Here is a 24,234-nt window from a genome sequence, read left to right as displayed (position 1 = left end):
AGGTTGGGCATGAGCCAGCAGTGTGCTCTTGTGGCCCAGACGGCAAATGGCATCCTGGGGTGCATTGCAAAGAGCGTGGCCATCAGGTCGAGGGAAGTGATCCTCTGGATCTCCTCTGCAGTGCTGAGAGCACATCTGGAGTGCTGTGTCCAGGTCTGGGCTCCCCCGTTCGAAGACAGGGAACTTCACAAGAGAGCCCAGCAGAGGGACACCAAGATGGTGAGGGTCATGGAGCAAATCCCTTATGAGGACAGGCTGAGAGCCCTGGGACGATTCAGCCTGGAGAAGGCTGAGGGGGGATTTTATCGATGTTTATAAATATCTCATGGGCTGAAGTCAAGTGGACATGGCAACGGGCACACACTGGAACACATGAAGTCAGCGGCCTATCACACAGCACACTCAGCCACGGCCAACTTAACAAGAATCCTGTGACACGTTTCCGAGGGACGTCTCCGCCCCGCCGCTCCCCTCAGGGCCGTAGGGCACACGCCCCGCCGCCATCACGTGACCCGCGGCGACCGCCCCGCCGCCTCCCGCGGGCTCGGCGCTGCCCCTTCCTCCCTCCTTCCCCGCGGCCTGTCCTGGCCGCGCAGTGCATTGTGGGAGCGGCGCTAAGATGGCGGCGGCCGCCGCTGGGCTGAGCTGGAGGCGAGTGTCTTCCTTCACGGGTCCGGTGCCGCGCTCCCGTCACGGGCACCGCGCGGTCGCCATCCGCGAGCTGGTCATCATCTTCGGAGGCGGCAACGAGGGCATCGCCGACGAGCTGCACGTCTACAACACGGGTGCGCGGGGCGGGGCGGAGCGGAGCGGCGGGCGCGGTCCCGCCGCGGGCGGGGGTGGGGAGCGCGGGGCGGCGGGGAGCCGAGCGCCGCTGCGCCGTCACGTTCCTGCAGGGCTCGGGCGCTGGGCTCGGGCCCGCTGCTCGGCCGGGGGTGGCGCCCTAACACCGCCCGCAGCCTCCCGCCCTGCCCCGAGGCCGCTGACTGGAAAAACGTCGGCCGCCTCGGGCAGGGCTCCGGGGGTCGCGCCGCTCTCGCGTAGCGCCGGCTTCGTTCGTGGGGACGGGACTGGAGCTGAACGAGCTGAGGCACACTTCTCGCTGAGGAAAGCGAACGTGCTGGCATCGGGAGGCTTTCCAGGCAGGGAGCTGCTTCAGTCTGCTTCGTGTGTGGAAGATGGGATGCCTGAAGAGTTACTCCGCGCCGTGCTGTATAAGGCTGGGAAACTTCGGTGCGATTTCAGTTTTGGACCTGCAGTGGGGGAGTTGGGTGGCTGAGCGGCGTTTCGCAGCCGCTTCTCGTTGGCTGCCGGTAGCGTGTATTGATAACATGAAGGCTGCAGCGTGTGGGCTGTGCTTTCAACTCGCCGACTCTTAGGAATCATTAAGAAATGCCTGCCTTCCCCACATACTCCAAAAAGGAGTTTGTTTTTCCGTGGTAGAGTGAAAATGTACTTGATCACGTTTCCAGGAGGCAAGGGAGGGGTCTCTTAGCCATGCTCTTGTGACAAGTAATCAAAATAAAGCTTTTCGGTCGCTCCGAAAGCAATGCCTTCTATTTATTTCCATGGAAACTGCAACAGATGCAAAGAACACAGTAACGCTATTTGACAGAGCAAAATCTCAGCTTCAAAAGACTATTTTTTTCAATACGGTCACCATCGTTAGCTGTGCATTTTTGCCAACGATGAATAAGAGCCTGCATGCTGTGATCATAAAAACCAGCACTGGTGGAGGTGACCCAGTATTTCACAGTATTTCACCACCCACCACCTCACTGTGCCTCATATCCACTGTTTGGTCTCCGTAAGCATTCAGCAGTGTCAGTGGGTGTCATTTCTTTGCATGGAGAAATTCAGTGATGCACCTTTGCTTCGTACACACCTGTATCAGGCTATGTTCTGTCACTGTCCCTCTGCAGCAACATGTAGTGGGGCTTTGGTGGGAAGGTTCAACCTCTGCTGCTGTACTAACAACATCCTCCTCTGACATTGTGGGTCAGCGTCATAAAATAGAAGGCATTACATTTGGAGCAGCTTTTATATGCTTTTTAGAACAAGGGCTGGGATCGGTGCCTTTTCAGTGAGTCTGAACATCATATTTTTATTTTTCTGCCCAGACTCCAAAGGTGTACACCCTTTTGCCACAGTGACAGGAAGGGCCATGACTCAGTTGTTGCAGTCCCTGGGTGGGTGTTTGGTTCAGACTGATGTTTTTTGGCTGAGGAATGAGGTGTTGGGCTATGACCTGTAGTGCCTGAGGTTGGGGTGGCACCCATTGCTTTTGCTGGGGGCGTGATGACTTCTAGAGGCCTGGCACATGGGGAGGACTGCTTAATCCCCTGCAGGAGTGGTCACTGGAAGCTTTGAAGTTCACACTTTTCTTGTTAGCCGTGAAAAAAAGCTTTGGAAAAGGAGAATGCGGTGTTTCCTCTAATTCCTTAGTTCTAATACAGTTTAACCAACAACATGTTACTGTATCAGCCAGTGTCAATTTTTCTTTCCTGCCTCTATGTTTCTCCTCTCCCTTTTCAGTGCCTTACTCGGTGGATACAAACATTGGTCCCAGAGTTGTGTAATTAGTTTTTCAATAGGGCTATTAAATCCAGGCACACTGCCACGTTGCTGCAGCTATGATAATTCTGTTTCTAGGACTGGCGCTCTGACTTAGTAATCTCTTCTGTGTGGAACAGCACTTGTGTTCCTTAGCTTCTTTTTTCAGCAAGTCTATTAAATTGCTGTATGACCCTCGGTAACTGTCTTGGTGTCCTGAGATTCATATACTGAGTAACACTAGTTTCATAGAGGTGTTGGGAGATTGTTTTGGCTGTTCTGTTTATTTGTTTTATTTTTCTTAAGTGTTTTGTTTTAAGGCATTGTGTTAAGCAGCCCATTCACAATCATCTACTGGTAAAGGTAGTTATTTAGACAACAGAGATGTTTTAAAATACGCTTTTTTTTTTTTTTTTTTCTGTTTCTGTGTTTAAATCCTTTTTTTTTTTTTTTTTTAAACTGTAGCTACAAATCAGTGGTTCCTTCCTGCTGTAAGGGGAGATATTCCTCCAGGCTGTGCGGCGCATGGATTTGTTTGTGATGGTACCAGAATACTAGTCTTCGGAGGAATGGTTGAATATGGAAGATACAGTAACGATTTATATGAATTACAGGTAGGAGATGCTTGAAAATGTTGCAGTTTTGTGGAGTACTTCATTTATCTACTTAGGAATAAGCACATTTTACATTACCAGCTGTGATACGAATGAAGATATTTCTGATTTTGCATTTCTTGTGTTTAAGGCAAGTCGATGGCTCTGGAAGAAAGTAAAACCTCAAGCTCCTTCCACTGGATCTCCGCCTTGTCCTCGACTTGGCCACAGCTTTTCTTTGTATGGTAACAAGTGCTACTTATTTGGTGGCCTCGCGAATGAAAGTGAGGATTCAAACAATAACGTTCCCAGGTATGCTGGTTTGGATTGATCTCAATGACTTAAAAAAACAACAAAAAAAGAGTAGATGCAACAACTTTGAAGAGGAACGTTCTAGGGAGACTGTCCTGCATGATGCACTGATTGTAAGGTGAACGAATTGCGTGCTAAGAAGTTTAGATGTTCCTTCTGCTTATCACACTGAATGGAGCATGGAGTGAAAGCTCTGACTTTTTTTGAGAGAAACCTGAGTAGACTTTGGTATTTTCCCTGGCTGTATTTTTTAAGAATGCTTGTTAGTTAGAATTAAATACGCAAAGTCTTGTGGGTCATCATGGAATTCACAATGGAATTTTCACCTATAATGCTGTGGAAGATAGTTAAAATCTTTTCAGAGTAACAGCTGGAGTTGCCCTTATTATCAGTAAAAAAGTTCTATGGCACTGAAATTTAATACTGTGTTGACCTACAGTTGAGTTTGCTTATATCCACTGAGCAATTTGAAACTCATTAAACAAGAGGTACCTGGAGTGAGTGCCAAGATTCAAAAGTTACCTAAAAATAACTTACTAATATCAACACATGGCTAATTGTCTGTTGGGCAGACTGAACACGTCAGAAAAGAAGCAGCTTCTTTTCACTTTGTTGCCTTAGAGTTGCAGAAGTTCTTGAACATCCTGTGTGCATTTCTTACAGCTGTGCAGTTTATTCCAAGTGTTTCCATACGTAGTAATTTCAGCTGAGAATGTTGTTTGCCTGTTTGGAATGTTTCTTTGATGAGCCGTAGTGCATGAATTACTATATGAAAGACTACTATCTTAGAGGCAAGAAGCTTCCATAGTTCATTTTATGTTCTAAATTAGTTTTGTTTAGGTGCTGCCCGTAATGCCATCAAACGTTCTGGGATTTTAAAATTCTCCACTCTTTCAAGGCAGAAGTCATAATACATGGGAGCAGTAGGGGTTTAAAGCTCACTTATGATCTTGTTAATAAGCATACTTTTCATGCTTCCTTGATAATTCTCCAGATATTTAAATGATTTCTACGAGCTGGAGCTGCAGCACGGATCTGGGGTTGTTGGCTGGAGTATTCCTGTGACAAAAGGGATCTTGCCATCTCCCCGAGAATCGCACACGGCCATTGTGTACTGCAGAAAAGATGTGGGAGTTCCAAAGATGTATGTTTTCGGAGGGATGTGTGGCTGTCGGCTTAACGATCTCTGGGAACTTGACATAGGTGAGTTTGTTTGCCAGTAGAAGTGCAGGGACCTCGCTGGCAATGAGGAAGTTAAAGTATGTGAGGATTAATGGCATTCTGTGGTGCTGTTGAGAATTGCACTGTGGTGTGAACCTTTTGTAATTTTTGAAATGAGACAGATACAGCATTGTTTACATTTATTATCCTCACCAGTTTGGGTTATGCTGTGAGATTGTCGCCTGAGATTGCTTTAAAGACTCTCACCGTGGTAACTGTGTTGAATAATCATTAAGAAAGTGGGTTTAATATAGCCTTTTGAACAACAATTGTTGAGAATTTTGTATGATTTTTTAAAAGAAGCTCTAAGTGCATGTTATTGCACTTTATTTTCTAAATTGGCCACCGTAAAAGGTGAAATTTTGTTTTGTTGAATTCTAGAGGCATGTTCCCACCTAAACCCCAGGTAGTGTAATACACAGCAGTAAGTTATTTGAGGATTTTTATTCTTTTTCTTTTAGAAACCATGACCTGGTCAAGACCAGAAACTAAAGGGACAGTACCACTTCCTCGCAGTCTGCATACGGCCAATGTAATAGGAAACAAGTATGTCTGTTGTTAAAAGCTCAACTATAGAAAGGTACACCTAGTAGGAGAATGGCGATGCTTATCCACTACTGCTCAGTATAAACCGTCAGCCCTGTAGAGTGCTCCTCTGCTTCTGTTACTCTACCTCAGTGGAAATTTAGAAGTATTATTTTTAATTTAAAATTATCAAACTGTTGGTGTTTCCATACAGCAGGATGGTCTGCTCAACCCACAGGCATTTTTCCAAGCTTCTCGATGCATCTCTGTGCATTCTGTGGCAGAATCAGCTGGACCTGAGCTGGCTCTGTCAGGAGCCAACTTCAGTGCCTCTGTCTGTGACAAGGAGATACCTACACAAAGTAACTGGCCCAAACAATAGAATTAGTTCTAGGCAAAACCATTCTGTATGTTTTGTGTTTTTCTGTGGTCCGTTCTTCATTATTTCACAAGTCAGTATGACTTGTTTTGTCAGATAGGACCGACAAAATGGACTTTTAAACGTGCATTTCAGTCCATTTCGTATCAGTTTACAAGCCAAGGTGAGGAGAAAGAGGCAACAGATGGAGAAGAAGTGAAAAAAGCTTTGTGTTTTCTGAGCCAGGAGCTTAGCTTTTTTTTTTTTAATACATGAAATTTTATTAGGTTGTAGCCTGCATTGTGCTTTGAAGTTTCGATGCCCGACTTAGATACCTGCCTTCTAACTATAGATTTATTTACTGAAAGATCTACAATGAAAGTGTAGAAGTTCCATGTAAATGCTTGATTTTTGGAGAGTCTCAGCAGTTTGGTGGGTTGTGAAAAGATGAAATAGTAACTTCTGTATCTGGGAAGTTGTTTGAGTTTGTTGTTTGGTTGTTCTATTTTTAATCAGTTAACTTACTCAAAAATTTCAAAAGGTAGATGACTGCAACAAGACTCCCATACAATATGATGTAAATCAGAACTGTAAAGCACTGGAATTTTTCTGTTTTGTCCTAGTTTGAGAGAGCACATGCAGCAGGTCTGGAAATGTTAATTGGCTTTTCTTTTCTTTTTCCCTCTTCCCTCTTTTCTTTCATTTCAGAATGTATGTTTTTGGTGGATGGGTTCCACAGTCAGCAGGAGGTGAAATTTCTACTCATGATGGTGAATGGAAATGTACCGGTTCATTTGCTTATCTTAATTTGGGTTAGTGTTTCTGTCTTTCTGGGAGCGGGCATTTTGAACTAATACTTTTCTAACAGAGCAGAATAAACGTTCTGAAGACACTGAGAAAAGTTTGAAGACGTACAGCTGCAAACCCAGCTGACTACAAAGATACAATCCTTCAGTTTTTATAAGAGGCTTTTCCTTTGGAACATTCAGCAGATTTGCTGTTGCAAATCTTTGTTCGTACATCTTTAGTACTAGGTAGTACAGATAGTACTTCTCCATTTGTGGTGGGACACAAGAGACAGATCCCGACATGAATTTTTTCTGAATTGCAACAGAACTGTCCCTGATGTTGTGTTTAAAAATTGATCCTTATTAGTTGAACGTAGCCTGCAAATTAACTGGAAAGTGACCTTCGTGTTGTAATATTGAAAATGCAATTGTAGTCATTATAAAAACAGAGGTTATTTATCTCCGTTTTCTCTGAGCAGTTAAATGTATTAACATATGTATTGCTGGTTTTGAAACAACGACTAGAAACTAAATTTTTTGAGTTTCGTTTGCTAGATACCACGGAATGGATAGGCCTGATCTCAGATTGCCAGGAAGACAAAAGTAACTTGTTACCAGGGCCAAGAGCAGGACACTGTGCTGTAGCAGTTGGCACTCGTCTGTATATCTGGAGTGGTAGAGATGGTTACAGAAAAGCTTGGAACAATCAAGTTTGCTGCAAAGATCTTTGGTACCTTGATACTGGTGAGTCACAGATAAATAAAGAAATTGTTCTATGCTCTGTATTTTATTAATGTGTAGGAAGCTGTCGTGATCAGAAGCTCTGAAGCTGTAGCAAACACAAAGGTGTTTTAAATTTTAAAGCTTATTCCCTAGAACCAAGAACGTACGTACTTGGCAGTCAGTTGTTTGAAGGCTACAGCTGTAGTTCCATCTGAAAAAAAAAAGTAGTAAAAAGTTGTGTTTAAAGCCCCTGAAAAAACGTTGTGGCTAGATTCTGTATCGCATGCCATAGTTGATAGGTACAAGATTCTCATGGATGTTTTACCTAAAGTCTAAGTTTCTTACATCTCTTCTGAGAGTGATCTTTTCTATTGCTGCTACTTTTTTTTTTTTTTTTTTTTTTACCAAACCCCTCCTTCTCATGGGATCATTGCTGCTGCTGCTGCTTCCTCATCTTCTGGTATGCTAAAAGAGAAAGGACCAAATTGTTCTGGGTTTGAGGGGATTTTTGGAGCACTGGTTGCTCATTAGTAGCTGAAATGATGGATATTTATTTGATAGCAGGACCCTGAGATAGTACTGGGAGTGAGGGGACTAGAATGGTACTTTCAGGTGGGAGTTCCTGTCTACTCGAGCAGAACTGTGAGTTATTGGAGATTGTGAATTATTTAGGGCAGTGGAGAACATGTTTCTGTTGGGTTTTTTTTTGTTTTGTTTTGTTTTGTTTTTCCCCCTTAGAAAGGGTTGAGTGAAAAAAAAAAAGGAGCAGTAAGGGAAGAGTGCATCCTAGTCAGGCATCAAGGCAAGCGAGGGAAGCAGGTTGTTGGCATTGAGTCATGTCTGGGCTTCAGCCTGCACGAGCTTTTGAGGGAAAGTTCACTTCAGCTATGAAGAGCAAGCAGAAAGGAAGTGCAGTCTTCTGTAAATTCTTTCCAGGAATATGTAAAGCTTTAGGAGTCAGAGCTCTGTCCAGTCTTCTGGAAGAAGACGAGGATCTCTTATGTGTGTAATGCCTGTGGTGATGTCTACACAGCCTGAAGACATAGCGGCAGCAGGAAACCCAGCTGTCAAAACTCTAAGAAAAGCCAGAGAAATGTCATTATTTCTGAATGCTCTAGAATGGCAATTTGCAATTTTGTGCTTGATTTGGCACTTCTGATATTGTCTCCTGCTTATTTTGGTATATATTTTACTTTTGTGTAAAGGGAACTCTTGATTTTGCTAGCACTATATAGATATTTCTTAAACTGTTAAAAGAGAGCAACTTCAAACACAGCATGTGTCTTTGTGATTTCTTGTAGAGAAACCTCCGGCGCCCTCACAGGTCCAGCTGATTAGAGCTACAACCAACTCTTTCCAAGTGAAATGGGATGAAGTACCCACTGTTGAAGGATATCTTCTTCAATTACATGCTGACTCACCGGTGCCATCAGCAGCTGGAACACCTGGCACTGGGGTTCCTGAGACATCAGTGCTGAGTTCACAAGGTAGTCATCACATCACTTCATGCTATTGCTTGTGCAAAGGCAGAGTAGATATTTGTGTAAGTAATGAATATGAGTTTGTTTTAAAAAATAAGATAATTTTGAGAGACACTATTTCTTTGACTGTTCCTGAAATATGTGTGTCATAATTGTGGAAAACTCAGCTTTAACCTCTCTGTCTGTTCTGGTCAGCAATCTGAATGCTGAAGATATCTGTGCAGTGCTGGGTTGAGAGCAGGCAGTGAGGAAGGGATTATAACTGACTGTTTGACCACGCAGTTTCATTTCAATTTGACAGCTGAATCGTCCTTTAGGCAACTTCATGTTTCCCTCTTGCTTACTGGAATAGATTCCACCCAACGTAATACTAAGCTTTGTGTAACCGATTGGAATTTGCTTTTGTTTACCTGAAAGGTGGCTCTTCTCTACATCAAAGTCCACAATCGTTGCCTAGTGTCCCTTGCCCAGAAATGAAGGTGGATCATCCCAGCCAAGCAAATAATGTCATTCCTAATAACGTAAGTGTAAACTGACAAACACCAAGGTGGCAAAGTAGTGCGGGAAGTGAGAGAACTGCCAAATAATTTCCCAGTTTTTAAAATCCATGCATACCTTTAGACCTTAAGAAACCCCCAAATCAAACAGCAAAGAAGGCACCTGAAGCACTTGTTTACTTCCTTATATTCATCTAATTTTCATGATTGATGCAGTCTTTAAAGTCCTCTTTGTGGTAATGTGTAAAGGATATTGTGACAGTATTGACTTCCAGAATGCTAACTGGGAACCTTGTAACAGTAGAGATATTTTACATCCTCAAAATGTTTGTGAAATTAACATGGGAAGCAGGAAGAATAATGCACATTTCTTCTTTGTTAGGGTTTTCATGCGGTTTTAGATATTCCACTGTTTTGGCAATTTGAAAAAAGAGAGAGGAAAATCTCTGGCAAGAGGATCACAGTTTTAGAAATGTAGGCATTTTCTTAGCTGGGTAAACCCTCAGATCTGTATGGAATCCATAATGTATTCTTACAGAAAATGAATGTAGAAGTATTGTGAATTTTGCTAACAATAGAAATCTTAGATACATACCAGGAGAGCAATGGGAGAAAGTTTTTCTAATTGTCATTTTGCTGTACCCCAGTCCCCATTTCTCATCTGCCTAGTAGATTAAACGTATTCATCACTGAGCTTCCATCTAATAAGAACGTGAGCTTGCTACTCACTATAAAATGTAGTATGGGACAGGAGTACTTCAGAGTCAGTTTAGAGCTCAAGTCATTGTTTTATGTGTGGCTAAAAGAATGTGGATTCTTAGGTTGCTTGCTAAGCAACTTAAAACGCTAAGGGTATGGGAAGATTTTCATTTGTTGCTTTTGAGCAAGCCTTTTCATGCCATGGTTGCAACTGACAGTTCTGAACTTGGCAGTTACTTGTTAACCGATGTATTGTTTTGGTAGGTCCAGCTTTCCCTTTCATCCAACTCACTCTTAAAAATGGAAGGAAAAGAAAAGGTTGCAGCACCCGAAAACAAGATTACACAGGAGACAATGAAAAACCATGCAGATCCATCAGCGTTCAAAGAATCAAACGCCCCTTCTCTTTTGCCTGTTTGTACTTCAAGTAAGATATCTATAGAGTAAAAATTAATAAAAAAGCAAGTGTTAAATTCATCTAATAAGCACAAAGCAAGATTATTTGTCTTGCAATTTAAAATTAATTTACATGTCCTTGTGGATTATAAAGTTCCTTGTGCTAGCTAATACTATGCATATTTTTAGAAGGTATGAGGAAAAATGAGATGTTCAGTGGGGTGAATCCAGGCCCAAGCACACAATCTGTTTATATTTGATTTTTATGTAATTTAGATGGCGTGACCATTTTTATTATCTTCAGTGTAATTTAAGTATTGGGTCTTAGTGCTGAGTGAGAAAGAGACTTGCACTGTTGTTGATGAAGTTGATTGTTATGAAACTCTGATGTTCATTTGTGTGGGTGTTTCTTTTTTTTCCCAAATGAGCTCTTTCATCACCAAATGGATATGAAATACATCTAACACAAATGAAATTGCAGTTTTAATACAACTGTGTACATATGTCTGGTTATGACTATGCAGACAGGGTCTTACTAAGCTATATACATAAAGCATTTGCTTTATTTGTTCACAGTATTCCTTATTGATTTCATAATCAGATCTAATCTAAATCTCTGTTCTTATGTGAAACTGAAGCCATTAGATTAAGTTGAGATCCGTGTTGGGCATCATCAGTATTGAATTCTGGTTAATATTTTCTTTTTCTAAGGTCCTCAGACTTCAGCAAATGTAGGTGAATTACATGACTTGGACAAACGAACTGTAATTCCTGATGCTTCTGTATCCAGTACTGTCTCCAGCACACAAACTATGGTAACCCAGCAGGCTGTTAAAACTGAATCATCAAGTACAAATGGGGCAGTTGTTAAAGATGAAACTTCACTAACAACATTCAATTCAAAATCTGAAGGTTTGAAATGTGTTTCACATACTGTATTTTGAGCCATATATATCTTAAGGCCATCAGAGTTCCTGTAGTGTGGTGGGATTCCCATCTTGACTAGTGCCTGGGTTAGAGATAGGGCTTTGTGCTACGGAGGACCTCAGGCAGCCTGAATGATCTCTGCTATGATTTACGTATCTCTAAAAATCAGGGTATTCTTATACTTTTGTAAACCACTTGGTTTTCTGTAAGTGAGAAGTCCTTCAAATCTTTATGCAGATGCCTGTTTTATAAATAGTCATGGTGGGCAGTTTTGTTGCCTGTGTGACATTTGCTTTCATCCGGCTATTGCTTTTTTTAGTCAGCAGAAGTCTATTGTTTGTAACCTTGGATTTTCTTCATTTTAAATAACTGACCTTTGTAATAAGCATGGCAGCTCACGTGGCTGGCTCACCACTAGGCAGACGTGGTGACCTCTCTACAGTCTGTTTGAAATATCCAAAACAAGCATCAGTACAGAAGCTAAACATATGGGAAGTTCTTCACATCTTGTTTTTCTTGGAAATCACCAGGATGTGCTTGCTTTTTTTGAGTGTTAGCTAAAGAATGGTATTCCTTACTGACACTGAGTAGTGTACTTTTTACTGGACAGTATTGTTTTTTAAAAGCAAAACACAAACACAAGTAGAGAGTACTAATATTCCCTTGTATTGTTCATGTGCTTTGATTTATTTTTAAAGATTTCTTTTTAAGTTTAAGAAGCATTGTTTTCCCATTTCTTAGGATTGCTAAAAGATTAATTGCTCTTATTAATGCAGTCTGAATTCTTTATGTCAGAAACAGTGCATTAAGATTTGAGGCTTAGTGATGACACTGTATGAGCAGCATATATGCCTCAATCTGATACTTTGTTCACAATATTCTCTATTGATTTCATAATTGTGTCACACCTAAGGATAGAATTTCTGAGACCTGCCTTCCAAGTTCTGTATTATCTGCAGTTATCTGTGGTGTCAGCTTCTGTGAATATGAAGCAAGCCAAAATTAGTTGTCCGTGTTATAAATAGAACTGCATGCAAAAGAACTTTGAGACATGCTTTTGCAGCAAATGCTTGTAAATGGCTGCTGAGGTCAACTCTGTGGACTTCGTGTTAAATTTTTCTTAGAGTTAAGCTTTTTCAATGTAACTTTTTGTTTCTAGCTGCTGAAACTGCTTATTTCATGCCTTCAACAAAGGTCAATACTGGACAGGCAAATGATTCACATTCCTCTGTAAGTCTGCAAAAGCAAAATCAAATTGTATTCTGTTGATTAGTTGTAAGGGTTCTTCTGTTTTTCTTCAACCGTGCCTCTTTGACAGAGAAAAAAAGAGCTGGAAGTGAATAATACAGGGGTAAACATTTTCTGTTGTAAAACTAATTGCATTGTGCGGGTTAGATTTGAGTCTAAGAAGCAGTTGTTTAGCTGGGAGGAGATCCAAGAATGTGTTTCAGCTGTTGAATCATTTTAATCGAGTGGCGCAGTGGAGTGGGCTTTCTGCTGCATGATGTGCAAATGTGGAATGTTCTTCTGTCTGCACAACTGAATTTAAAATGAGATATGCATTAAATCAGGTGTAGTGTTAGCTGCTGATGCATAGGTTTGAAACGTAGCTGAACTGACATCTTGATGTTTTTCCCTAGAAGAGATGGGGACTGGCTATGCAAGCTGTAAATACTTCCTGAAAAAAGTAAATGCCTCCTATTTCACCTGCTTACATTTTAATACACAAAACCAAGGTGCTGTTTTTGCCACTGAAAGAGTGGAGCTAAGGATGGGAAGAAGCAGCAGCTATTTAAGAGTCGGGGTGCTTTGACCAGTAGCAGCTGACACTCCTCCCCTTTTCCACACTAGCAGGAACACCATCTGTCTGTGCTGGATTGCACTGGCCATGCAGGTGCTCTTCCTGGTGCCTGGAGTCAAACAAGAAAGATGGCTTGTCTTTCTGGGTCAATCCACACAGTTCCCATGCCTTCTACAGCCATTGTGCCATGCCGCGGCAGAAGTTCTGCTCTGAGCTGCAAGTTTAGCAGTTGCTTGCTGCAGGGAGTTGGGACTCAAGCGCAGCAGAATCCCAGACAGAGCTGCCAATATATGACCACATCACACTTTTGTTAATCACTGGGCTTGTGAGTGATTACATGCTGCTCCACACACCTAGTTCTACAGCTTTAAGCTTCTTCCCCTCCCTGTTTCAACTAGGATGTCAGAGATGAAATCCCAGCTGCAGTTACTCTATTTTTTAAGTGATGATCTGTTCCTAAATTTTTGAGAACCTGTTGGTTTTGAACAATATGTTAATAATAAATGCATATTCATTTGAAGTATACAGAATTACTCACTGGTATGGAAGGGAATTCTACATATTCTAGAATCTTGAAATGTTTTTTTAATGCTATATTGAAGTATGGATGGTCTACATAACCTGTTCTTCAAATACTAGAGAACTCCACAAAGACAGATGGCATCAGTGAAATCAAGGGAACGACAGTGGTATGATGTTGGAATTTTTAAGAACAGCAGTGCTGTGGTGAGCCAGTTCTACTTGCTGCCTGAGGAAACTCTGAATGCCTCTAGCAAGGTAACTGCTAATTTTTCTCTGACGTAGCTTGCACTTGTGCGTTTTCAAATATGATGCTTATATGCTTGACAACGAAATGTGGGATTTTCTGATACTCCAGCACAAATGGGTCATTATAGGAGTTGTGTATTTTATGACCATGTAGTTCCTGGCATATTTGGCCTACATTTTTCCTAAATCAGACACATCTTCTGTTGTTTTCTCCTAATTATATGGAACGTCTTATTGTGCTGTTGCTAATTCTTTCCGTGTTTCTATTTGTAGCCTTAGGAGGGAACTTTCAACTTAGTAAACTTTCAAGTCCCTGAAAACTGAACAGTACAGCACTTTGCAGTCTGTGATTTCACTAGAGTATTTTCAGTCAATTTCTTCTCTATCTCAAGGATCTTCACTTAGAAACTTTTAAAAATACTAATAACACCAAGTGGAGGATGTTTAAAAAGATCAGAGTGGAGGTGTAGTGAGTTTTGTATTTGATTTCTGTAAGTTTATGTTGTTAAATGTAGAAGTTTGTATATCAACGTACTAAATATGTGTAACTTGCAAAACATTTGTAGTTTTGGTGGTGAAAGTATAATTTAATGATGTCTAAGTGGACTAGAAACGTAACTGGTTACTGTGTCACCTAAATGGACAGAAGTGCCTACAGTCAGGAGGCGGTTCCTCTTGAAAAGATGTCTGAGTTGATTTCAAAGTCAGAAATCAGTGTTCACTTACACAGACCTGACACTTACTTGCATGTGATCTGGCCGTCACCAGATGGCCAAGTATTTAGCCAAGCTTTCCTTTTACCAGAACAGGTCTCTGCTTTATCTAAACAGCTTAGGTCTGCTGCTTGTAGATGGAGCATATGAGGGAAAATAAAACCCATAGAGGATTTTAATCTCTGCTACGTATGTAGTGTAAATGGGCATTTTGAGCACATTTCTCTCTACTTCTGTGAATACTGATTATGCTGTCCTGTTATGTAAGGTACCTATATCTTTCTACAACGTATTTGCAGAATTCATAGTATAAAATTGATTGTTAGTTGCTGAATGTATTCAACGTACTGTCTTACAGCAATGGGTTTTCTTGAGATGAAGAACAGAACACTTTTTTGAAAACACTTCACATGCCACTTTTAAGGAGTTTATGTAGCAGACTTTACAGTGTTTGTATAGATTGTGATTGCTTGCACATTATTTGCAAGGAAAGTAGTTGAATAGGTCGGTTCAAGGATGTATCAGTGCACATGGTAAGCATGGAAATACACTAGTACATAACATGTCAGAATCATAGAATGGCTTGGGTTGGAAGGGACCTGAAGGATCATCAGGTTCCAACCCCCCTGCCACAGGCAGGGCTGCCAGCCACTAGATCAGGTTGCCCCGGGTCCCATCCAGCCTGGCCTTGAGCCTCCAGGGTTGGAGTATCCACAGCTTCCCTGGGCAGCCTGTGGTAGTGCCTCATTACTCTCAGCAAAAATTTCCCCTGATACCTAATCTAAATCTCCCTTCCTTTAGATTAAAGTCATTCCCCCTCGTCCTATCTTCATATACCTGTGTAAAAAGTTCATCTCCCTCATGTTTATAAATTCCCTTTAGATATTGGAAGGCCACAATGAGATCTCCCCACACCCTTCTCCTGGCTGAACAATCCCAGCTCCTTCAGCCTGTCTTCACAGGAGAGGTGCTCCAGCCCTCTGATCATCTTTGGGACCCTAACGTACTTGTTACTAACTGACTGTGCTTTTCTTTAGAAACACTGTGATTACCATTTCATAAAATGGTACCCTCTAGCTATTGGAATGAGTGTTTTTGAAAGAGAAGTATTTTTGGGGATAGGGGAGTATACTAATTAAATCATAAGCTATACAAGATGCTACTTTGCTTTTACTTTCCCAAGTAAAACTAAACCAGAGATGCTGTTTAAATGTCTGAGTGTGCAGATGTGTGGGTGTGTGGTGTGCTTCAGTCAGAATCTTTCTATAAATCCCAGTGAAAGTATGAAAATGTTAAATCAGTTCTTTATTTCAGTTAAACTTACCTCGGTTTCTTGCTACCACTCTATATTTTTTTTAGATAATTGTGCTTAGAATGCTTTAGAAAGTATTCTGATGTTGCTATATTTTCAGATGGAAGATGCAGATGTGCCAGACTACAGGTTACTTAAGAAGCAGGATCTTTTTCCGGGCACAGTCTACAGGTTCAGAGTTGCTGCAATTAATGGCTGTGGTGTTGGGCCTTTCAGTAAAGTGAGTGAATTCAAGACATGCATTCCAGGTTTTCCTGGAGCTCCTTCAACAGTCAAAATCACTAAGGTGAGAAATGCAGATAATTGCTGTGTTATTTTTTTTGTTTTTTTTTTTTTTTTTTAATTGAAAGTTGTCATATTAAATAGTGACAAATTCTTCGCTGGTGAATTCTGCCCAATGTGATATGTTTTAAGAAACTGCTAAAAGGAAAATATTTTAAGCCTTAATGATCATGTTGCAAGAGGCATCTTAATCATCTGATAATTTTCCCATTCTTTCCTTTTCTTGCATTCTTAATTTCGTAGGAGTCTACTGTGTTAATAAGAAAGAAGTGTCAACAGATAGGTTATTATCTCCCAAGGATGATCATTTTAATCTTTTGGCATAAAACAGTTGTGATTTTGCCAAAATTAGAAGCCACTCCTGGGTGACATGAGTTGACACACTAAAATGCATTTTTACCTCTTAATCTGCTAACTTTCAAGTAGATGTCTTTTGTAAACCTCTTCCCCCACAAAGTCCACCTTAAAAGTATTTGGAGAGGTTTCTCTTCCTTTGTTTTCTGGGATTTGTAATTTGTTTTAATGGTAGATGAGTTTTATTGCTTGGTGTTTCACGTCACCTGATATTCTTCTGTACTTGTGAAAACTCAGTACGTCTACAATGACAAGAAAGGCTGTACTTTGGAAATGTAGTGCCATTTGTTTGTATTCCCTCCTGAATCAGAAAATGAGTATTCTTGTTTTCCAAATATCCTTTAGCATCTGTGTTGTCTCTGCACAAGTATCAGTAGAAAGAAATTGTTGCTTCTTGAATGCAGAAACAGTGACAGAATAGGTTAGAATTTTAAGATGCTCCTTAGGGATGTGTGTGTGTAGTAAATATATTATAAAGATGTTTTTATAAATTATATACTTAGTTGAATATCTCAAGATTAATTGCATAGTATCATATTTTCTCTCTATTTTTTCCAGAGTGTAGACTGCATTCATCTTTCTTGGGAGCCTCCTGCTTCACCTTCTGGCAATATTTTAGAATATTCTGCCTACTTAGCAATACGTTCCACACAGTTGCAGGAAAATCCAAATCAGCTTGTATTTATGAGAATATATTGTGGTCTCAAGACATCTTGTGTAGTGACTGCTGCCCAGCTCTCAAACGCTCACGTCGATTACACTTCCCGACCTGCTATAGTGTTCAGGATTTCTGCAAAGAATGAGAGAGGCTATGGACCGGCCACACAGGTTCGATGGCTTCAAGGTAATGTCAGTGTCAGGTGCAGCATGTGAATGGGCCGTAGCTGTGGCAGAGCTGGTCATGGCTCTAGAACCAGCCTTTGCTCAGCACTGTGCTTTGCACAGCAGTGAAATATCATTTTGTTCTTTATAGAAGTTTTAAGAAAATGCGGTTGTTCCATTTAGGATTGTTTTAAACACAATGATATTCATCCACAGGCAAGTAGTGAACGTTGGTTATGGAAGCTTACCTTGTCCCTCAAATAATAAAATCTTAGTAAGCTTCCTGATTTCCCTGGTCTCCACTTCAACTTAACAAAATTTCATTATAATAAGAATCCAGTTCCAAGCATGGATGTAATCAAGGTTTTTTTTCAATTTTTTTTTTTCAACCTTTTTCCCTTCTGTATCAGAGTATTTTTTCATAAAGTGACATAAGGTGCATTTTTGTGATTGATACACTTTTTGAAGTCCATATTACAATTACTCAGAATGGGCTTTATCGTCTCATTTCTGTACTTGAATTTGTACGGCTTTATGATTAGTTGGGAATGGGAATGGACCGACTGGAATTTTCAGCCTGTTCAGTTCCCTCGTGTCCATCTGTGCAGCTGCATAAATGCTAGTGCCAGTACAAAGGCACAAGGCACAAAGACTGCTGAGAGAGGGACTGTGGCTCCTAATGGCAGCATGTAATCTAGAAGCACGGGCAGGGTTTAAGTGATTTTTCAGTCCCAGTTTCCATTTTGTCATCTAGGCAGTTCATGGTGCCATCAATTGATTGTATTTTTTCAGTTTTGCAAAATAACGTTTCACTTTCTGCCTTAGCTTTCTGCTAGCTGCAAGTTGACTTAGCTCAGCAGGAGGTGCTGTAAGCATGGAGGGAGGTTAGGAAGGGAAGAACCAGGGGGAGCTCTGGTTTTTACCCCCTTTGTTTGCACTGAGCTATTGATTGGGGTTTAGCTTGGTCTTGCTGGTCCACTTGCTGTGATGTGCAGGGTGTAGCTGACAGAGTGCTGTTGGGTACGTCACTGTTTGTTTGGAACATGTAATTTCTGAGGTGGAGAGCAACAATAGAATCATAGAATGACCTGGGTTGAAATGGACCACAATGATCATCTAGTTTCAACCCCCCTGCTATGTGCAGGGTCACCAACCACCAGATCAGGCTGCCCAGAGCCACATCCAGCCTGGCCTCAAGAATTCTCTTGAGTTTAATATTCCAGGGCAGTGTTAACCTTTTATGTGATAAGGGTTTGGGCCATGATCTGCATCCCAGAACTGTGCAGGAGTTGTTTTGATGATGTTTGACCTCACACACTATGTGAAATTAAGAAATGTCTAACAGTGTCTCTTTCTTTTTGCAGATATGAAAACGTCAAGCTCAAAGTAGAGGCAGCGTAACGCATTTCAAGTTTCGAATGTAGTGTTTAATGTAACTCTTGTACTATTTGTAAATGCTACAAATATTTTATTTTTGCATTGTTTTTATCTTAAAAGTATATAACCTTTTTTACGTTTGAAACATCGGCGTTACATAGCCTTGCTCAGGTCTGAGTACCAGATAGGAATGATACTGAAGATGCTGGGGTGGAGGACCATACTCTATCCAGCAGCTCTTTTTCATAGTGATAGTTAAAATGTCATTAAGTATATCAATTTTCAAATTAAAAAAAAAATAAATTGGCAGTAGTATTTGAGATAGAGTTCCCCATGATTGCCACAGATCTTGCATAGATCATTCAGGAAGATTTGGTACGTGAGAGAATTCTGTTTGGTTTCAGTGTCTTACACCAAATTCTTCCTTGTGGTGTCTGAGTACAAGGCAAAATTTTCAGTTATTATATAGTAACTTAAAACACATAAATATTTTAATATATACTTTTTTGTAAAAAAAAAAAAAAAAAAAGAGGACAAAAACAAAAATGATTTTTCTACTCTTTGTAACAAATATAATTCTGAAAGATATCCCCTGAAAATTTAAAAGGAAAAAGATAAACTCCGTCATTTCTCTCATTACAAAAAAAAAAAAAAAAAGAAATGTAAATTCATTGTAAATGCACTACTAATGTTTAGAATGGTCCTTTTGTAGTTGTACAAATCTTCAGCTTGTAAATACCAATGTTTACAAGAGACCTTTCTGGTCTTGTATTAAAACTTCCACGAGATTCATTCTCTTTTTTTTTTTTTTTTTTTTTTTTTTTTTTTAAACCCATATGCTTTGCTTTTAGCATATGCTTGCTTTTTGCACTAATAATAACTTACCTCATTCCTGTGTTTGTAATCACTTGTGTTGCTTCCATCATGTTTCTGTACAACTTCAATCTGAAAATTTTAACCAAAGTTTAGAATACATGGTAAGCAATTTTGCACATACTGTATGGCAACTATCAACATATTTATTCCAGTTAATCTTCTTAAGTGCTTGTTTGCTTTACCAGTATATTCTACCAATCAAGTTCCGTATCTCCTTTTACTATGCATCATTTTACATTAACTAGCTAACTGATAAGTTCAACAAGCATTACTTCTAGGAATAGGTTGATCCGTTCCTACGCTAAATAGGAAAAAAAAAGTGTTCACAGTTGTGAAATAAAGGTAAACATTTTAAATACTATTTATGTATCTATATATAAACCTATGTTTACCAAAGTGTAGAGGAAAATGGCTGAGTCAGACAAGGTCATTAGGTGAGTAGATGGAGGCACCTAAATAAGATTTATTTTAAAATAAAATCTAAATTACTTACCTGTGCAATGAAGTTTATACTTTGCACTTTAATTTTGCCCTGAATGCCAAAATATTACGCATCAAGGTAGGATTGCTTGCCTCTGCCAGTTAAATTTGTCTTAAGAGCATTTGTAAATAACTCAACTGAAAAAACAAACAAAACAAATGATGTGCCTGGTTTGGTGGGAGAAGTATCGCTGCGACGTGAGAGGTGTAACGGCTCACATGCAGAGCAGATTTTATAGCCAAGTTTGAGCTACCCTGCAAGTCAGGGTCGTAACAGAAGTGCTGATACAGCCTTAATTATTGCAACACATCACAAGCTATAATAGCGTATAAAAAGTGCTGGGGACCATTAATTGCTATAATAGTGTTAATTGTGGCACAGGAGTAACGCGAGGTCTTACTCCAGAGAAAAATCTTGTGTTTATGACAATGGCAGATATCCCAGACTCACTTTAAACAGTGTTTATAGTATGAATGTATAGGATTTTTCCAGACGTTAACTGGCTTTAAAATACTTGTGTTTTAATGATCCATTTCATCAGGTATGATCTCACCACCAATACTGTCTGATAATTGAAATTTTACTGTACATGAGCTGTTAACTAGAAAAAATATAACTTGGTTTTCCTTATTAGTACTGTGAAAGAAGCCTTTAGAGAAAACACTTGTGGCTTTGGTTTTGTTGGTTGATAGCTGTGATCGTAGAGTTGTTATTTAAGAATAAAATCTGTTGGGTTATGTCTGGGTGGAGTTTTTTTGCACTTGGTTTCACATGCTTTGCACAATTTGTTTTTCAGTGGGTGTGTCACAACTACCAAAGGGTACAACTGTGGCGTTTTCAATGAAAGTATGATTTCCTTGTAAGTGTGCTTTCTCCAGCTGACTTGACATGAAATGTCATTTTCTCTTCTTTGTCCGAATTGGGTGATGTTGAATAGTGATCATATGCAAATCCAATTCCTTACGGTTTTACTTTCAAATGCAATTGTGGTACATGCTGTAAAATACACTTTGTGGTCTGTTTTTAGGATTGTGTTTCTAACATGTCTGAATCCCACCTGTTTGCCTGTCAACTAGATACCAGGCAAATACTGATTGTTCAGTTGGAAATTAATTTCAAGAAGACTCTTGACGTCGATTCCTTGGGGATCTGTGTTATCCATTTATTTCACGAGTCACTAAAGAAGGTGTAAGAAGCTGAAATCTGTCGGGTGGCAGTGCCCGTGTTGTAGGGATGTCTAGGTTTACTCAGTTCGTGAGGGATGTTGTGCCAGGTATGGCAGACGCCGCTACAACTTCACCGTCGGAATGTTCTTGTCAAAGTGGGAATAAAGTGAACGAGAACCTACACTTTGTGTTTTCAAAGTAATTATAGCAATATCTTTTGAATGTAGTTTGGAGTAGAGCACACGATCATGCCATAAACTCTGAATATAAAATAAGTATTACTGTTGTTATCTGATATTTCAGGATAGCGAATTTGATGTGAACTTAGTCTTACAGCCTGTTACTTAATGACCTCTACAAGGAAACTGACATTTTTTGTACAATTAAAGTTGATTGGTCTTATTTCAAAGCGTTGTTTGTTCTTTGTAATAAAGTGGTTGTCCTATCAAACGCATTGTAAACAGTGATGTGTGCGTCTGCTTTTTCCAATAGGATAGTACAGAGAAGAGAGAATGTTTGGGAGGAATGCAGAGGGTTTGTTGGTGAGCACTGGAAGACAGAGTGTTACTCTTTCATAAAAAGCATTTCCTTTTTTGGTTCTTGGTTCTTCCCTTTTGGACTTCTCGGTTACGTTTTGGTTTGTTCAGTTGTTTGGGTTCTTTAATTTCCTAACAGGTCTCCCAGTTCCCCACCAGAACCAGCTCCTCTCCTGTGCTCTCCACCTGTTCTCTGCCCCTTCTGTGCCTTTGTGCCATGCAGTTTGCTGACTGCCCCGTGACATGACTTTTCAAAATCAATTCTCCATCTAAGCAGCAGCAGTGTTCGAAAGGAATGGCAAAGAGTTTTGCTACAATTTCTGAAAAGGATGGGGTTTGAGGAGGTGCTTAACGTGCTCAGAAAGCTTCTAACGTCCAACTCTGCTCCGAATGCTAGAGGCTATGGACAAGCTCCTGAATTTGTATTGTCATTGGCTATGGGGATGTCCTGGGGAGAGAAGTACCACATTTCAGCCCCCAAACACAAGCTCCTTGATCGAGGCTGGTTTTCATTTGCTGTCATTGCTTTATCGAGGGATCTCTGGCATTGCACAAGCATCTGCTTTTAATATATGACATCATTGCTGAGTTGGTATAGCAGCTCTTTAAAATGAAAAATAAGGCTCAGATATGGTATCTTCAAAGGGAAAGAGAAGAATTTCAGTGTGTCCCAAATGGTACATAGTGGTGAGAGAATTATTTTTGTATCTGGCAGAACTGTACAGTGCTGTGAGCTGCAGGTGAAAGTAATCAATTGGAAATTGCTTCCAAGTGGCTCTTAAAATACGCCATAGGGTGTGTGCCATCCTGTTTCCTTGGGCTTGCCTCTCGCTTTCTTCTCGACCCTGACGTTACTTTATACCGTCCTGCAGATTTTTTGTTGTGTAAATCCTCTCGTGTTCATCCATCTTAGAACACTGTCAAAGCCATAGATGCAATTTAAGTGTGATTTATCAGTGAGTTGGGATTTGGCTTGGTATCACAGACTTCAGTCAGGAAAGGTCAACAGCGCTCTGGGCTGCATTAAAAAAAGGGGTGGCCAACAGGGAGAGGGAAGTGATTGTCCCCCTCTACTCAGCTCTTGTGAGGCCCCATCTGGAGTATTGTGTCCAGGCCTGGGGCCCCCAGTACAGGAAGGACATGGAGCTCTTGGAGCAGGTCCAGAGGAGACCTGCTGAGACGATGATCAGAGGGCTGGAGCACCCCTCCTATGAGGAAAGGTTGAGGGAACTGGGCTTGTTTAACTTGGAGAAGAGAAGGTTCCAGGGAGACCTCATTGTGGCCTTCCAGTACTTGAAGGGAGTGGATGAACAGGGAGGGGAACAGCTGTTTACGAGGGTGGATAGGGATAGGACACGGGGGAATGGTCTTAAACTGAGACAGGGGAGGTTTAGGTTAGATATTAGGAGAAAGTTTTTCACTCAGAGGGTGGTGACACACTGGAACAGGTTGCCCAAGGAGGTTGTGGATGCCCCATCCCTGGAGGCATTCAAGGCCAGGCTGGATGTGGCTCTGGGCAGCCTGGTCTGGTGGTTGGCGACCCTGCACATAGCAGGGGGTTGAAATTAGATGATCACTGTGGTCCTTTTCAACCCAGGCCATTCTATGATTCTAATTTCCATATAGATTTCATACAGATTAAATAGAATTCTGTTGTATTAAGGGATAACAGTGTTAATGAAAAATATTAAAATATTTCAAGAGGCATCTGGATGAGGAGCTGCGCGATATGGTTTAGTAGCTTGCGGTAGCAGTGGTAATGAGAAGACAGTTGGACTAGATGATCTTACAGGTTGTTTCCAATCTTGTGATTCTAATTTTATGATTAACATCCTTACTTGATAGAATTGGCAAATTCTGCTATGTCTTTTTTTTAATTTTCTAGAATCTGTGCTCCCTTCCTATTAAGGAACGGACTTAAATAATTCGCAAGGTAAGAAGTCTGTATATGAAATAGCAAACAGAAGGCATCTTATTCATTCAGAAGGCTTAAGGAAGAGAGGTAAATAAATGGAAGTTGTGGCCCTCAGTCCAAGAAAATACACAAGGTAATAGCTGCCAAAGGCAAAGGATGCCTTGTTGGCAAAGCTATGCAGATCTATGGCCAACAGCCTGATCTCAGCTATTATAAACATGGATCTGATAAACCTTTATAAATATCTAAAGGGAGATTAGAGGCAAATGGATGAGGCCAGGATCTTCTCGGTGGTGTGCAGCAATAGGACAATGAGCAATGGCCTAAAACTTGGACATAGAATGTTCTGTACTAATGTGCAGAATAACTTTTATGTAAGGGTGACGGAGCACTGGAACAGGCTGCCCAGAGAGGTTGTGGAGCCTCCTGTGGGGACGTTCAAGACCTGTCTGAACACCTACCTGTACAATCTATCGTAGGGTACTTGCCTTGACAGGGGGTCAGACTCAATGACCTCTTGAGGTTCCTTCCAACCATTGCGATTCTGTGATTAGCAGACTTTGTTAGCACTTAATATCCCTAAAATCTCTGTAAGAATAGGACTTACTACGTACATTCCTTGAGTTGATGCACCTTTATCCAATTTAAGGAATTATGAGCCAAGTTTTGAGGCTCAAGAGGGACTGAATGCGCAGTGCCTGACATCTCAGCCATTGCAGGCTTTGGGAGCATTTTTCTGCAAGCCCCTGGTAGCAATC

General features: G+C 40.7%; 1 protein-coding gene across 4 annotated transcripts; it reads left to right on the top strand.

Moving 5' to 3' along the window:
- Positions 1-539: 539 nt before the first annotated feature.
- HCFC2 (host cell factor C2) lies at positions 540-21,486 on the top strand. Of its 4 annotated transcripts, none has more exons than XM_085227964.1 (16): positions 541-785; positions 3,019-3,167; positions 3,298-3,458; positions 4,453-4,661; positions 5,141-5,225; positions 6,271-6,374; positions 6,906-7,094; positions 8,375-8,560; positions 8,972-9,075; positions 10,015-10,177; positions 10,858-11,058; positions 12,233-12,303; positions 13,514-13,651; positions 15,768-15,953; positions 16,862-17,147; positions 18,490-21,486. In XM_085227964.1, the coding sequence occupies exons 1-16, from the start codon at positions 620-622 to the stop codon at positions 18,513-18,515; spliced, it is 2,424 nt and encodes an 807-aa protein (XP_085084090.1). In that variant the 5' UTR covers positions 541-619; the 3' UTR covers positions 18,516-21,486. The 4 variants fall into 4 exon arrangements, with proteins under 4 accessions (XP_085084082.1, XP_085084090.1, XP_085084105.1 ...); XM_085227970.1 differs by lacking the exon at positions 541-785 and adding an exon at positions 846-1,233; XM_085227956.1 differs by lacking the exon at positions 18,490-21,486 and having other exon boundaries at positions 540-785; positions 16,862-18,451.
- The last annotated feature ends 2,748 nt before the right edge of the window (positions 21,487-24,234 follow it).

The sequence above is a fragment of the Meleagris gallopavo genome, chromosome 1, assembly GCF_905368555.1.
Source record: "Meleagris gallopavo chromosome 1, MGAL_WU_HG_1.1, whole genome shotgun sequence".
In the NCBI taxonomy this organism is placed as follows: Eukaryota; Metazoa; Chordata; class Aves; order Galliformes; family Phasianidae; genus Meleagris; species Meleagris gallopavo.
The sequence above is the reverse complement of the archived record's forward strand: the minus strand, read 5'-3'. Positions and strand labels throughout refer to the sequence as shown.

What these genes read in the sequence shown, in the direction of transcription:
- HCFC2 (XM_085227956.1), top strand. Translation starts at nt 620, where the DNA reads ATGGCGGCGGCCGCCGCTGGGCTGAGCTGGAGGCGAGTGTCTTCCTTC. An exon ending in ATCAGTGCTGAGTTCACAAG is followed by an intron (nt 8,561 to 8,971) that starts GTAGTCATCACA and finishes TTTACCTGAAAG; the next exon opens with GTGGCTCTTCTCTACATCAA. An exon ending in ATAATGTCATTCCTAATAAC is followed by an intron (nt 9,076 to 10,014) that starts GTAAGTGTAAAC and finishes TTGTTTTGGTAG; the next exon opens with GTCCAGCTTTCCCTTTCATC.